The 17,788-nt window shown below is 29.5% G+C and overlaps 1 protein-coding gene across 1 annotated transcript in view; it reads left to right on the forward strand.

The window, feature by feature from the left end:
* Window positions 1-17,788, forward strand: part of LOC119609433 (GTP-binding protein Di-Ras2) — a 94,792-nt gene that overhangs the window by 19,514 nt on the left and 57,490 nt on the right. Inside the window, exons 2-3 of the mRNA XM_037964198.1 lie at window positions 404-571; window positions 3,166-3,275. Coding sequence (XP_037820126.1) covers window positions 404-571; window positions 3,166-3,275 — 278 coding nt within the window. The remainder of the gene's footprint in view (window positions 1-403; window positions 572-3,165; window positions 3,276-17,788) is intronic.

Genomic DNA, 17,788 nt, shown 5'->3' on the forward strand with positions numbered 1-17,788 from the left:
ATATTGCAACGTTAAACATATATAAAACTTTTCTGGAACTATTAAACCTAGAAATGGGCATGAAGATCTGAACAAATTTTTAATTTGTAAATATTTTGTAAAAATATTTTGACAGAATTTTTCACAAACTATATTTTTACCTTTTTTTAACTGCCAATGCTAATCTCTTTTTATGCCTGTTTAGAAATAGTTTTAAAACTATATGTAAATTTAATCCTTTTAAATGCTGATTGTAAATAACTATTTGTAAAAGAAGAAAAATTAAAGCCATAATTTAAGCATTTTAATGCAAATTATAATACTATGCAAAAAAAAAATTTAATATTATTTAAATTGCCAATTTATAGTTGAAAATGAAAAATAATATTGACGATATTCTGATTATTACATATTTTAATTACAGGTAGATATATTAGATACATCAGGTGATATGCAATTTCCTGCCATGCGTCGTTTATCAATTGCCACAGCACATGCATTTATGCTCGTTTATGCCACAACATCCGCTGCAAGTTTTCAATGTGTTAAACAATGTTTCGAAGAAATACGAGAACAAAGAGCTGATTTTCAAGTAAGTGTCAGAGAACTATAAAATTTTATAAAATATTAATTTAAAAAATATAATTTTATAAAGTTTTTTTTAATAAGTTTCCCAAACAGACTTATTGTTTCAATAGCTTTTGTTTTATGAAAACATATTTTAATTGATTTCAAACAACGGGTGACGAATGTTATAAAATACATATAAATTTTAGTGTTTTCATACCCAGCAAAAACTGGGTAATGGCTTTCAATTGTAATTACTTACCTAACAACATACTTTTCAATGACTACTACATATGGTCTGGATTACAAAGAAGTAGTCTAATAAGGTCTTACTAGTAATATGTTATATAAATACTTTATAATTCAGTAGTCATCTTGCCAGTGAAGATATAGAAGCTGTTTACGTTTTTTCATGCGATTTACAATGACTACTTTTTCTAATTACTTGTAATCGTTTGTGGTATGTACTTGCCTCCAATGACATCACCGTGTTAAAATAATGACTTAAAATGCTATTGTGTAAGTAAATTTTAGCATTTTAACCCCTTACATGGTAATGAAAGTTTTTACTGGGTATCTATACCTGAATCGGCTTCTCATTAAGTTTCAACGATGCTCGTTTGCCCCTATTATCTCCTTCCGGGGGAATGTTACCTTGGTGAAATCTCCACCTTGGTGTTATTGCAATATCCCACGGAAAAGAGCTGCTACCAATACCTCTAGTTTGCCAGGACTATAAACCGGATGATGATTAAACGTATCCTCGGCCTTTCCTTGGAATGATTTGACATGGGGTCTAACCAGAGTAGCATATAATCTGGCACTACGGGTGGCCAGTTGCCCGCAGGACTTTTCTTGGCTGATCAGTTGGTTTGGGTTCCACGTAGTGGCTGTAGTTTATACCCAAATTCGCGTGGAGAGAATATTGGTTCAAGGACTGATATATCCAAAATGAAACCGATCGGGAAAGACTCCTCTGCCCGGCAGAAGACTAGTACTGATTTAGTAGACTTTATACTTTAGGGAAGTTCTCGGTGCTGTTGTCATCACAACAGGATTCATATTGTTTCATACTTCGCGACTTATGGTTGAGGTCCGTTTCCTCAACTTGTCAGGGCTATTATTGGGTTAGAATTGACTTTTGAAATCCTCTGTCACATTATCTGACATACAGTAGGATCCTGATTTATTGGCTGGGTATTTCATACTACCAACTTGCCGAATCAACAGAGATATTTCTGTAGTGTGGTTGCGCGGGCCTTAAGAGGCACTGGAATGGGACATTAGTTGATGGGGATTGCATTTTAAATAATGTAATCTTTCATGACTTCATAAGAGTGGTAACCTTCCGGTATACCGGAAGATTGATTTCACCTGATGTCGGGGTTTGCATTGGTATTGTTCCCATGCTGCCTGTCATTCCGCAACGACGCTACTATGGCAAGAGATTAGATAGCTCGTGTTCTTCAGCAAAGTGCTTGTACATGAACCGATTCAGCCATGTACAAAGTTTGCCACCTGAGTTCTTCACAGAAGGATTCTCTGTCCTAGCCTGCACAAAAAATCTAAATTTGTGATGAAATTTTCTCGGATTTTTGCTTTATATCTCCGTTATTTATGAACCGATTTTGCTGACTTTAAATATGAAACTTCTCGAAAACTTTTCTGATAGAATTGTTGAAGATTTGGATGCCTAAGATATCTGGTGTCTTCAGAAAATTGATTTCAACAAACATACAGACGGACAGACGGACAGACGGACAGACAGACAGACAGACAGACAGACGGACAGACAGACAAACATATTTTCTGAGAGAATTGTTGAAGATTTGAGTGCCGAAGATATCTGGGGTCTTCAGAAAATTGATTTCAACAAACATACAGACGTACAGACAGACAAACAGATAGACAGACGGATATAGCTAAATAATGTAGTTTTTTCGAACTTTTTTAAAAGTGCCAAACGATTTTAATAAATATTTTATGGTTGTCTAAAGTTTTTCTTTAACTCATAAACTTTTAAAATCCCATTGCCAACAACATAGCATGATGGTCTTTAAAACATTAGCAGTATCAATGCATACCCTATAGTTTTCAAGATGACATGCGTCATCGAAAATTTCTTATAAAATTTCAAAATTTATCGAAAATTTAATATAGAATACCAAATTTACAGAAAATTTCCTATAAATAGCAAGTTTATTGAATATTTCCTATAAATAGCAAATTTATAGAAAATTTTCCGTCAAATAACAAATTTATCGAAAATTTCCCATCAAACAACAAATTTATTGAAAATTTCCTATAAAATAGCAAATTTATCGAAAATTTCCTATAAATAACAAACTTATCGAAAATTTGCTATAAAATATCAAATTTATTGAACATTGCTTTTTTGGTTTTTATATCCTCTTACACATTACTAGGACAACATTATCTAAATCCATTAGTTTTTGTTTTACAGCACTTTTACCACTTACTGTAAATGTGTAAAGGTGATACATTATCATTTAACATTTGACGTAAAAATACCTACACATAAACATTTTGTTGTTGTTGTTGCAGTTGTTGTTATTACTACAGTTTTCTATAAATTTTTTTTCCAATTTCGTTTTACAGGACATACCCATGGTAATTGCTGGCAATAAATCGGATCTGGCTAAAACACACAGAGAGGTCAAACTGGAGGAGGTAACAGACTGGGTTTATTGTGAATTGCCTCGTTTAAGGTGTGTATGTGTGTATATGTATTTGTTTGTATGTGTTTTTAAATTTGTTTTTAGTTACTTTGCAGATATTTTACTAAATTATTGCTTGACAAAATATTTTTGTTTTTGTTAATTTTTTTTTTTTTTTTGGTATTTTATTTGTCATTCGATATTCACATGACACCTAATTATTTTGTTTGTTATTTATTATGGTTTATTTAAATAATAATAAAAGCAGTTAAATTTTTAAAATAGTTTTAAACAAATTATGTTAGGTTATAGGCAAAAATAATATGATTTAATTTAATCATGTTATGTGCTTATAGTAAAGTCTATAGACTAGTTTATAGTAAAGTTTATAGTCTAGTCTATAGGCAAGTTTATAGTCTAGTCCATAGACCAGTTTATAGTCTAGTCTATAGGCTAGTTTATAGTCTATTCTATAGACTAGTTTATAGTCTATTCTATAGACTAGTTTATAGTCTAGTCTATAGAATAGTTTATAGTCTAGTCTATAGAATAGTTTATAGTATAGTCAATAGACTAGTTTATAGTGCAGTCTACAGACTAGTTTATAGTCTAGTCTTTTGAGTAGTTTATAGTGCAGTCTATAGACTAGTTTATAGTATAGTCTATAGACCAGTTTATAGTGCAGTCTATAGACTAGTTTATAGTCTAGTCTATTGACTAGTTTATAGTCTAGTCTAAAGACTAGTTTATAGTCTAGTCTATAGACAAGTTTATAGTCTAGTATATAGACTAGTTTATAGTCTAGTCTATAGACTAGTTTATAGTCTAGTCTGTAGACTAGTTTATAGTCTAGTCTATAGACTAGTTTATAGTCTAGTCAATAGACTAGTTTATAGACTAGTCTAGTCTATAGACCACTTTATAGTCTAGTCTGTAGACTAGTTTATAGTCTAGTCTGTAGACTAGTTTATAGTCTAGTCTGTAGACTAGTTTATAGTCCAGTCTATAGACTAGTTTATAGTCTAGTCTATAGACTAGTTTATAGTCTAGTCTATAGACTAGTTTATAGTCTAGTCTATAGACTAGTTTATAGTCTAGTCTATAGACTAGTTTATAGTCTAGTCTATAGACTAGTTTATAGTCTAGTCTATAGACTAGTTTATAGTCTAGTCTATAGACTAGTTTATAGTCCCGTCTATAGAGTAGTTTATATTCTAGTCTACAGACTAGTTTATAGTCTAGTCTATAGACTAGATTATAGTGTAGTCTATAAACTATTTTATAGTCTATAGAATAGTTAATAGTCAAGTCTATAGCCAAGTTTATAGTCTAGTCTATAGACTAGTTTATAGTCTAGTCTATAGATTAGTTTATGGTCTAGTCTATAGACTAGTTTATAGTGTAGTCTATAGACTAGTTTATAGTCTCGTCTATAGACAAGTTTATAGTCTAGTCCATAGACAAGTATATAGTCTAGTCTATAGGCTAGTTTATAGTCTATTCTATAGACTAGTTTATAGTCTAGTCTATAAAATAGTTTATAGTCTAGTCTATAGAATAGTTTATAGTCTAGTCAATAGACTAGTTTATTGTGCAGTCTATAGACTAGTTTATAGTCTAGTATATGGAGTAGTTTATAGTGCAGTCTATAGAGTAGTTTATAGTGCAGTCTATAGACTAGTTTATAGTCTAGTCTGTGGACCAGTTTATAGTGCAGTCTATAGACTAGTTTATAGTCTAGTCTATTGACTAGTTTATAGTCTAGTCTAAAGACTAGTTTATAGTCTAGTCTATAGACTAGTTTATAGTCTAGTCAATAGACTAGTTTATAGACTAGTCTAGTCTATAAACCAGTTTATAGTCTAGTCTGTAGAGTAGTTTATAGTCTAGTCTATAGACTAGTCTATAGTCTAGTCTATAGACTAGTTTATAGTCTAATCTATAGACTAGTTTATAGTCCCGTCTATAGAGTAGTTTATATTCTAGTCTACAGACTAGTTTATAGTCTAGTTTATAGTGTAGTCTATAGACTATTTTATAGTCTATAGAATAGTTAATAGTCAAGTCTATAGCCAAGTTTATAGTCTAGTCTATAGACTGGTTTATAATCTAGTCTATAGACTAGTTTATAGTCTAATCTATAGACTAGTTCAGAGAATAATCCTGCATAATCTAGTCCATGGACTAAATCTTTTCCGCATTTGTATAGAGTATCATATAACCCATCCATACCGACTCTACACTCTCATTTACTTAAATTTTCAACTAATAAATAAACTATTTTCCTCTAGAATATTTTACATTAAATAACCTAATTATTATGATATAATATATAAATTTTGAAATAATAATATCCATAATTTCATCAACTTCCATTACAGATTTTATTTTTTCAACAATTAGCATTTCATAAATAATAAATCATTTTAAAATTTTCAATTATATTTTGAAGTTTTTAACACTATTTGTGAAATTTTAATTTTAGCAAATGTTTTCGTAAAATTTTAAATCCTTCTAATATGATTAAATTAATATTTGCATTTGTCAATATTACTGTGTTATTTAGATTCCTTGCAGGCAGCATAAAATGAAAATTGTCATGGTAAAATTAAATGTGCTATAATTTACCAAATTTGCATTTATTTAAAAATAAAATATGTATGTTTAAATATGCCCACATTATTTGCATTCAAATTGCCTAGTTTCAACTTTAAAATGCCATAACATAAAGTTGTCTGTTTAATTTACTGTCATTTATATTTTAATTCCTAAACATTAAATGTAATATTGAAACTCGTGACCCAAAGCAATAAATAGTTTGCTGTTAGTCAGTTGCATTTTGTTCTAGTTTTTTTGTTTTGTTGTTTGTAGTACAAACATAGCAAAACCGCAGCAACTCCATAAAGTTTATATTTTTTTTAAATTTTTTTATTTTTAATATTTTTTTGTAATGAGACAAAGCGGCACCAGTCATAGATATTCGCATTTAACTACGAACAAACTTTTACGATTTTACTACTGTCAAAGAACTTTTAAGGGTTGTGTGTGTTTTAGGAAAATGTCTTTAAACAATTTTAGTTTAAAGAATAATCTCTACTTTATATGTCAGATTAAAGGGTGAGGAATCTAGAAAGCCAAGGGTTTGATTCCTATAACTAACTGACTAACTAACTAACTAACTAACTAACTAACTAACTAACTAACTAACTAACTAACTAACTAACTAACTAACTAACTAACTAACTAACTAACTAACTAACTAACTAACTAACTAACTAACTAACTAACTAACTAACTAACTAACTAACTAACTAACTAACTAACTAACTAACTAACTAACTAACTAACTAACTAACTAACTAACTAACTAACTATGAAGAAAATAATAGAAATCCTAGTAAAATGACAAATATCAAGGTTAAAAATATTCCCACCTTTTTATAAGTATGTGGAAGCGATACTATGTATCTGCCCTAAACAGGCAGACAGACGGACATGGGCAGATCCTACATATATAATAGGAAACCTTTATTTTGAGGTTCATTTTCATTTTAACATTTTGGTCGATACAAAAATATAAAATTTAATTAATTTTTATTTGTAATATTGTATGTTCTGTGTTTGTGTATGGTTACTAAACTACTTCTTTGCAATTACGCTGATAAGTAGCTGTAAGTGAATGTAATTTATTCTGTAACACCAAAAATCTTAAAAATTTGTTGCCCTCAATTACTTATAAATTGGTAACAAGCAGAAAAGATTTTTCGTCCGCTATATTTTTCACAATTTTCACAGAGATAACTGTGTGTATTATGGCTTATGATCCTTTTAAACTAATTAGAATTTTTATATTTGCTCTTTTCTTTGATTTTCAGTTACACGTGGACGTATTTGCCAGTATTTCGCTACGACTGCAGTTAAATAAACAAATTTCATTAAAATTTTATGCATAAAACACAGAAATGAACATATTTTTTTCAGAAAATGAACTCGAAAAAAATTTGGGTATAAAATATCAACAGTTGTATATAAACTATTAGGGTGGAACTTTTAATAAAGTTCTAAATAGGGTGGCATCGGTACTAACTAACTAACTAACTAACTACTAACTACTAACTAACTAAACCTAACTAACTAACTAACTACTAACTACGAACTAAACGAACTAACAACTAACTAACTAACGAACTAACGAACTAACTAACAACTAAAAACTAACTAATACTAACTAACACTAACTAACTAACTAACTAACTAACTAACTAACGAACTAACTAACTAATAACTAACTAACTAACGAACTAACTACAACTAAACTAACACCTAAACTAACTAACTAACTAACTAACTAACTAACTAACTAACGAACTAACTAACTAACTAACTAACAACTAACAACTAACTAACTAACTAACTAACTAACTAACTAACTAACTAACTAACTAACTAACTAACTAACTAACTAACGAACTAACTAAAACTAACTAACTAACTAACTAAAACTAACTAACTAACTAACTAACTAACTAACTAACTAAACTAACTAACTAACAAACTAAAACTAAACAACTAACTAACTAACTAAACTAACTAACTAACTAACTGACTAACTAACTAACTAACTAACTAACTAACTAACTTACTAACTAACTAACTAAGCCTACGTACCTTAATAGGGAGAGTTATAGTCTTATATTATGATATGTCCACATCAGTATGACTTTTGCAAAATGTTTGGGGCATTTATGATCCGATATGTTTCAGATTGGTTTTTGTTCTTATTAACTTGAGTTTGTTGATTTTCATTACTATACTATCATTCTTAAGCCAATTCTTACAATTTGAAAAATTTTCTATAGCGGTTTTTATAGACTAGATCTAATCAAATGTTGTCCGATTCCCTTAAAGCTAACTAGTCTTAATTCATTATTAATTCATATTATGATTGCTGCATAATCAATATTTTTAATAGTTTAATAGAAAAGATTTGTGGAAAACTTCTCCTCCTATTTGGGCTCTATTGTATTTCAGACAGGCTGATATAGTCAAAATTGTCTTAGTGTAATATTACATTATATATATATATTATTTTGTAGATCTACGAGTAATTTTGCACATACATAAACAAAAAATCAATACCTTATGATTTCTGTTGACGGATATAACAACAAAGTTTGTACAAAGTATCGTTAAATGCAAGTGATTCTTAGCAAATTGGTGATTATTCTAAACACCAGTAAAAACCAATAATACCCTCCTCCGCTATATGTAGTTGTGTGTGGTATAAAAAGTGCTTAATGCACAAACATGCATACATATGTATATGTGTGACGTAGGTTAAGTTGTGTCAAAGAGCATTGTACGTTCCGGAATAACAATGACATACAAAACTAAACAATACCCATACTTGAACACATAAAAACTTTTTCTCTCTAACACATACTTATGTACACTATACTACTTTTTATAATTGTGGCCCAGCAATTCGGGGTGAATTTACCACAATTACCGAAAATCCATACATTCTAAAAGGGATTAATTTTGCTTCCAAAACTACCGGCTGTTCATAAAATACTATCAAACACATAAATACGTTTAAGATCATTATGAACACTTAACTGTGCCATCATTCGTATGCAATAGAAGCAATAACAGCAACAAAATCAGGGGCAGGACAAAACCGCAAATAATAATATTGCAAAAAAAAAACACTAAGTTGTAGAAAATGCCATTAAATACAAAAGCAACGCATTTATTTTCATTAGAAAATATAGTTGTTGCCAACTATAGAATGACATTCGGTTTTATAGAGCATAGTATTTCTTTTAGTGATTTATACAGAATGTTGTAAAATATGTGGAAATAGTAAATGCTCTAAAAGGCAATTGATTTTGATAGTAAAGCCATTAAATGAAAACTATTTGCAAAGGGTAATTAAAACAAAATGTGATGGGATTTTAGGCAAATATGCTTAATAGTTTGTATTTAATGCCTTTGATGAAACTAGTCTAGTCTATAGTCTAGTCTAGTCTAGTCTTATAGTCTAGTCTATAGTCTAGTCTATAGTCTAGTCTATAGTCTAGTCTAGTCTAGCTAGTCTATAGTCTAGTCTATAGTCTAGTCTATAGTCTAGTCTATAGTCTAGTCTATAGTCTAGTCTATAGTCTAGTCTATAGTCTAGTCTATAGTCTAGTCTATAGTCTAGTCTATAGTCTAGTCTATAGTCTAGTCTATAGTCTAGTCTATAGTCTAGTCTATAGTCTAGTCTATAGTCTAGTCTATAGTAGTCTAGTCTATAGTCTAGTCTATAGTCTAGTCTATAGTCTAGTCTATAGGCTAGTCTATAGTCTAGTCTATAGTCTAGTCTATAGTCTAGTCTATAGTCTAGTCTATAGTCTAGTCTATAGTCTAGTCTATAGTCTAGTCTATAGTCTAGTCTATAGTCTAGTCTATAGTCTAGTCTATAGTCTAGTCTATAGTCTAGTCTATAGTATAGTCTAGTAGTCTATAGTCTAGTCTATAGTCCTAGTCCTATAGTCTAGTCTATAGTCTAGTCTATAGTCTAGTCCTATAGTCTAGTCTATAGTCTAGTCTATAGTCTAGTCTATAGTCTAGTCTATAGTCTAGTCTATAGTCTAGTCTATAGTCTAGTCTATAGTCTAGTCTATAGTCTAGTCTATAGTCTAGTCTATAGTCTAGTCTATAGTCTAGTCTATAGTCTAGTCTATAGTCTAGTCTATAGTCTAGTCTAGTCTAGTCTATAGTCTAGTCTATAGTCTAGTCTATAGTCTAGTCTATAGTCTAGTCTATAGTCTAGTCTAGTCTAGTCTATAGTCTAGTCTATAGTCTAGTCTATAGTCTAGTCTATAGTCTAGTCTATAGTCTAGTCCATATACCGGCGTATAGAGAGGCAGATAAAAAAATCACCACTACATACACAATATTGGTATTTTTTCAATGAAATTGCACTGAAAAAAATATTTGGTTATTTTTAATTTTGAAGAATAAATTGCATTACTGCAAAATGAGAATATTTATAAAGAAAATGTAATCAATGTACATAAGAATGATAATTTCTTCACATAGAAACAACATTTCAAATTAAAATGTACAAAAAAAATAATGAAACAAGATGAACATATTTACTTTCATTGTTGAAAATTATTTAGGGTGTACGTTGTTTTTGTAAATTATGCTCTTGTTTTTGCAAGTTGTTATTGTTTTTTCAATTTGTGTTTGCAATTCCTTTAACAAAGCGACATCAGCCTGCTTTGTTGAATGCTGTCAAGCAACTAAATTAAATATTTCTATGTTTGATGCTCTTGTTTAGAAGTTCGTCTGCGATCGTGTTGTGTACATGTAATTTGCCGAAAATCTTCGTTGTCAGAACAATACTAGCGCCGACGTCTGGTCTAGTCTATAGTCTAGTCTATAGTCTAGTCTATAGTCTAGTCTATAGTCTAGTCTATAGTCTAGTCTAGTCTAGTCTATAGTCTAGTCTATAGTCTAGTCTAGTCTATAGTCTAGTCTATAGTCTAGTCTATAGTCTAGTCTATAGTCTAGTCTATAGTCTAGTCTATAGTAGTCTTAGTCTAGTCTATAGTCTAGTATAGTAGTCTATAGTCTAGTCTATAGTCTAGTCTATAGTCTAGTCTATAGTCTAGTCTATAGTCTAGTCTATAGTCTAGTCTATAGTCTAGTCTATAGTCTAGTCTATAGTCTAGTCTATAGTCTAGTCTATAGTCTAGTCTATAGTCTAGGCTATAGTCTAGTCTATAGTCTAGTCTATAGTCTAGTCTATAGTCTAGGCTATAGTCTAGTCTATAGTCTAGTCTATAGTCTAGTCTATAGTCTAGTCTATAGTCTAGTCTATAGTCTAGTCTATAGTCTAGTCTATAGTCTAGTCTATAGTCTAGTCTATAGTCTAGTCTATAGTCTAGTCTATAGTCTAGTCTATAGTCTAGTCTAGTATACTAAGTAGAGATCTTAACATTGCATTGAGTATATATTCCCATTGAACAGATTTTGCTGATTTTAATTATAAAGTTCTCATCAGAATATCTTATAGAATAGGATATCTAGGGTCTTCTGAACTTACAGACAGACAGACAGTCTATCTATGTCTATTCGTCAATCTGTCTATGTACTTGTGTTTCGCCCGTAATTTTGCCATGTCCGTCAATCTGTCTGGTCAATACACATAGATGTCTAAACGTTTTCACAAATACTATTTGATGGTAAGGTTTATCTATGTATTTAGTATAAAAATGGAAATATATTCCGGAGTACTATTTGAACCTATATATATTGTCGATATGAAATCGCTATCTATATATACATATATCTGTCTGTGTGCTCCCCTGTCCACCTATGACCCTTTTTTAGAAAATCAATTTATTGTTATAAATTCGTTTAAATATAGTAAAATTTAAATAATTAGAATACATTTGAAAAAAATTAACAAATTGTAAAATGTTTTATAGCTTTTGCTTTGCAAATTAATAAAAAGAAAATTTAGATTCATAACATTTCACAAGTTTTACCAGTGTTGTCATTGACGACTTAACATTACTATCAAAACAGTAAGGGGTCTATTAAGATTGACATACTGTTTGTAACCAATGTAAAATTATTTTAAGGAATAAAACCAAGTTCCATAGATAGCACAAACTTACGAAAAGAAACTCCAAACTTACTACACACATACATATGTGTGTATTTACGTATATTTTAACTTAGGGCAACTGAAATTCGTTTTAGACTCAAATAACTCTCCCTACTTGTTTGTTATTATTCTTATTGGAATATTAATTCCCTGCCAATTATAAATATGATCAAAACAAAAATCGTAAAAATTTTTTTTTTTTTTTCACTTTAACTATCAGAAAAATATTCTCAAAGTTATTACAGCTTGACAAAGTATTTATTGTTGCAGTTGCGTTTTGTTGTTTGACCCAATTTGCCAATGCAAAGCGCAACAAAAAGCAAAAACGTTAAAAAAATACCCGACAAAAAAGTGTTAAAAATAATATTTTCAACTCACAAATATTTTTGAACAGTATTGAAGAAAATTACATTTTTTGTTTTTTTACTCTTCTTTACTGTAGTACTGTTGCATGAAATTGGTCAACGCTGTGATAGACAAAAGGACTCCCTTATTGGAGAGATTTTTTTTTTGTGGGGGGAAAATAACGAAGAGTAAATTTACAATTCCCAACATCAACTATGTATGAAGTGGTGTTAATAAAAAAACCGCATATATGGTAAAGTCGAAAAAAACTGCACGCTTTTATTTGGGAGTCAAAAATATTAGGGTGTTATTTTAAGTTTATTGGAATATCTAGGAGTACCGATCAAATTGGATATATTGGGTCGATTATATTATCAATGCAGAAAAATTTAGTTGATTAGTTAGTTACTTGTATGGCCTGTAGGTAAGTGGTTAGCGTTCTTGTCTAGTAGACCGGAAGTCCTGAGACAGTGGTAAAGGAGCGGTCAATAGCCCCGATATAAACAGGTGTATTTCTTTGGATTTGATATAAATATAGGTAATTTTGTGTGAGGTTAGTACTATTGGAATTTTGAGCTATATTGGTCAAGAACTGCACCACTTAGAGGTGGTCAAAGTTGAACACTTTGGTCATACAGGGTTTTATTCAAATGAATGCAACTTTTCACCTATAGGTCCTAGCAAAAATTGTTTAAGGAAGATCAGATAGCTATTTTTTCATTGTTTCCCAAAAAAAATTAAAATTTTTTAATTTTTTTTTTTATTTTTTTTTCAAAAAATCCTTTTTGCGCAGATGAAAGCTTATACATTCCTTTAAGGGCTTTATAGTCCCATAATGGGATGCGTGTGGGATATCCACCAAAAACATTATTTTTTAACACAAGAATAAGATTTTTAAGATAATTAGCTAGTTAGTTAGTTAGTAGTTAGTAGTTAGTTAGTTAGTTAGTTAGTTAGTTAGTTAGTTAGTTAGTTAGTTAGTTAGTTAGTTAGTTAGTAGTTAGTTAGTTAGTTAGTTAGTAGTTAGTTAGTAGTTAGTTAGTTAGTTAGTTAGTTAGTTAGTTAGTTAGTTAGTTAGTTAGTTAGTTAGTTAGTTAGTTAGTTAGTTAGTTAGTTAGTTAGTTAGTTAGTTAGTTAGTTAGTTAGTTAGTTAGTTAGTTAGTTAGTTAGTAGTTAGTTAGTTAGTTAGTTAGTTAGTTAGTTAGTTAGTTAGTTAGTTAGTTAGTTAGTTAGTTAGTTAGTTAGTTAGTTAGTTAGTTAGTTAGTTAGTTAGTAGTTAGTTAGTTAGTTAGTTAGTTAGTTAGTTAGTTAGTTAGTTAGTTAGTTAGTAGTTAGTTAGTTAGTTAGTAGTTAGTTAGTTAGTTAGTTAGTTAGTTAGTTAGTTAGTTAGTTAGTTAGTTAGTTAGTTAGTTAGTTAGTAGTAGTTAGTTAGTAGTTAGTTAGTTAGTTAGTTAGTTAGTAGTTAGTTAGTTAGTTAGTTAGTTAGTAGTTAGTTAGTTAGTTAGTTAGTTAGTTAGTTAGTTAGTTAGTTAGTTAGTTAGTTAGTTAGTTAGTTAGTTAGTTAGTTAGTTAGTTAGTAGTTAGTTAGTTAGTTAGTTAGTTAGTTAGTTAGTTAGTTAGTTAGTAGTTAGTTAGTTAGTTAGTTAGTTAGTTAGTTAGTTAGTTAGTTAGTTAGTTAGTTAGTTAGTTAGTTAGTTAGTTAGTTAGTTAGTTAGTTAGTTAGTTAGTTAGTTAGTTAGTTAGTTAGTTAGTTAGTAGTTAGTTAGTTAGTTAGTAGTAGTTAGTTAGTTAGTTAGTTAGTTAGTTAGTTAGTAGTTAGTTAGTTAGTTAGTAGTTAGTTAGTTAGTTAGTTAGTTAGTTAGTTAGTTAGTTAGTTAGTTAGTTAGTTAGTTAGTTAGTTAGTTAGTTAGTTAGTTAGTTAGTTAGTTAGTTAGTTAGTTAGTTAGTTAGTTAGTAGTTAGTTAGTTAGTTAGTTAGTTAGTTAGTTAGTTAGTTAGTTAGTTAGTTAGTTAGTTAGTTAGTTAGTTAGTTAGTACCGATGCCACCCTATTTAGAACTTTATTAAAAGTTCCACCCTAATAGTTTATATACAACTGTTGATATTTTAATACCCAAATTTTTTTCGAGTTCATTTTCTGAAAAAAATATGTTCATTTCTGTGTTTTATGCATAAAATTTTAATGAAATTTGTTTATTTAACTGCAGTCGTAGCGAAATACTGGCAAATACGTCCACGTGTAACTGAAAATCAAAGAAAAGAGCAAATATAAAAATTCTAATTAGTTTAAAAGGATCATAAGCCATATACACACAGTTATCTCTGTGAAAATTGTGAAAAATATAGCGGACGAAAAATCTTTTCTGCTTGTTAACCAATTTATAAGTAATTGAGGGCAACAAATTTTTAAGATTTTTGGTGTTACAGAATAAATTACATTCACTTACAGCTACTTATCAGCGTAATTGCAAAGAAGTAGTTTAGTAACCATACACAAACACAGAACATACAATATTACAAATAAAAATTAATTAAATTTTATATTTTTGTATCGACCAAAATGTTAAAATGAAAATGAACCTCAAAATAAAGGTTTCCTATTATATATGTAGGATCTGCCCATGTCCGTCTGTCTGCCTGTTTAGGGCAGATACATAGTATCGCTTCCACATACTTATAAAAAGGTGGGAATATTTTTAACCTTGATATTTGTCATTTTACTAGGATTTCTATTATTTTCTTCATATAAGTAGTAAAATAGAAAAGTATAGTGAAAAAACCCATATTTGCTTTTCTATTGTCACTAAACACGTAAAAATTGATTATCATTAACACAAACATATTGATTGTTATTTGAAGCAGACAATAACCCAACAATGAGTAATACATACTCATTTGGATGTCATTATTTGGATATCTTTTGGATCCAAGTAGTTACATGGTAATACACTATTTGGATCCAAAAAATATCTGAAATCTTCGGTAACTTGATTTCAGCAGACATACAGACAGACGTACTTAACTAGCCCCTACATAATTTCTTCTTTAATGGTCTTTCTATATACAATTACTTACTAGGAAAAGTTAACTATAATACAATCAATGATATTTTCTATTACATCAATGAATTTTATTTTTACTGGGAAATGATACGAAGTATGAGTGTGGAAGTACATTAACACATTCTTATTTACAATTGAATTCGGTAGAGTATGTAAACAAATATCTCAGGTACTAGATGTGATGACAACAACGGAAGGAAACTATTATTATCATTTACTCACACTTCTAATATAATCTCTTCAAGTGTGTAAGCATAAATAATCACACAAACAAAAAAATAAGGATGTAATAACAATAACACCCTGCAGTGCTAAAGATAATTTATGATGTCTTCCATTTTTGTTTAAAAAGCTATTTATAAACAATTGTTTTTAATTTTTCTTAAGAATTAAATTGAGTTCTAAAAGGGTTATATTGTGTTAAAAGGTATACAAGGTCTTCTTGCAAAACTGTTGGGCTTCCTTTGTTCAAACATATACATATAAAATTTTGTGTGCTTTGTTCATACAAAGTTGATATAGGTCACGTATAGATTATAGTAAATATTTTTAAAGTGTGCCACTTTAACACTTATACTCTCATCCCAATCCATAGGCACACACACATTATTACGTATTAACTACACAAGCAGGAACATTCCTGCATAGCTACGTCAGTTATCTCTATAAACTTAAGTAATCTACATATTTGCATTTGGGACAATCCACACAAAAATTTGCAGAAAATTGAGATGTTTTTTATTCTTAATTTTGATTAAAATTTTCACACTTAAGAATAGACTATAGTTTAGATTAGACGCAACGACAAATTTTTAATCTATAGACCAAAGTATACTTTTCTAAAGGATTGATTATGAATCTGACGTCAGAATTTCTACATCACATCTGGGATTTGAGATATTGTGTCCTCAAGTTTGAAAAATTTCAACTTTTGGCCGTTTTTGAGACGTAATAAATGCCCGAAGACAACTTTATTTATAAAATGCTGTAGGGCTTAACATCTGATATAACTTCTTTCCTCTTCAAGACATCTTCTTCTAAAGCTCGATATAACAATAATATACATATATGGAAATACCATTTGAATTGCTATAAAATTTGTTGTAGTTAATGAGATATCATCCGTTGAAGTTGAGGGACGGACAGACATCGTTAAGTCGAATCAGAAAGAGATTTTCAAGTCAATTGGAACATCGTCAGATAGGTGTGGAACTGTTATAATCAATATTTACAAATTATAATACTCTCCTTACTATATAGAAAATAGTACAGAGTATAAACACCTTGAGTACACCAAAGTTTTCAATCTTTAGGTGAAGATATCTCCAAGAAGAGAGATGATATGTCAGATGTTAAGCCTTTATTTTAAAGTTGATAGAATAGACTTTCAGATGGCATACAACATTTAACAAATAAAGTTGTCTTAGCTCTGTTATAAGGTCGCTATAAAAACGGGAAAAAAATGGCGTGTTCTCAAATTTCGGGATACGATATTTCAAATCCCACACATGATGAAGAAAATCTAAGGTCAGATTCAGCGCAGCTCAATCATTTAGAAACTTCCAATGTTTCGAATTTTTTCAAACTTTGTCTGCCTGTGTTATATTTCAAACTATAATCTAGACTACAGGCCGATAGATTTAAGTACATTCAAAAAGCTCTAACATTTCACTTTCATGCTAAGATAGTAATAAAAACTCATTATAACAGTTTAAATAAACATAAATCATTATTATATACGGTAACTATAAAATGGGACCAAAAAAATCACATCAATTTAAAAAAAAAAACGATTAAATCGGCATTTCTTTAAATTCCAACAAAAACCCTCACTCCTTTGATAGCACACATACATACATACAAAAAACGCAAGTGATTTATGTTTATTTGACAATATAAATCACACAAAACAAGAAAAAGTGGTCACTAAAGCTATCAAACCGGAAAAAATTCTAACTGTAAAAAAAAAGAAAAACTCTTGGACAAGCACTAAATACACTTTATATAACATACCTCCCTTAATAACATTCACTTTTGTAAACATTTTTGAAATCAAAATCAAGCTGATTCCAATCAAATGGGCAAAAATTTTATATTATAGGGTAAAACATTATGGTCATTTTTTTATCAGTTATTTTCCCTTTTTTGTGTGCTACCAGATTTAATGTAACAAATTTGTTATTTATTGTATCAGGATTCTTTATTACAATAAACCATGTTTTAATATAAGAATACCAAAAATTATATATAACGCATGAAGGAATTTTTACAATATATAAATTCCCCATTAATAAATCTTGTATTCAAAGGTTTTATTACAATTAAGTTAGTGGAAATTGTTTATATATATTAGGCCTCAATATATAAATAAAAATTATAAATTAAATTTTTTGTAATTTTTAAAGCAATTTTGTACTTTTGAAATCTTAAAAACTGTCTGAATCTATGGAATAATATATATTTGGACTTACATATCTTTTGACAAGTCTATGGC

This window comes from Lucilia sericata, unplaced genomic scaffold (genome assembly GCF_015586225.1).
Source record: "Lucilia sericata isolate MDLA Ls3-8-SP2 unplaced genomic scaffold, ASM1558622v1 Contig000979F_arrow, whole genome shotgun sequence".
NCBI classification, from domain to species: Eukaryota; Metazoa; Arthropoda; class Insecta; order Diptera; family Calliphoridae; genus Lucilia; species Lucilia sericata.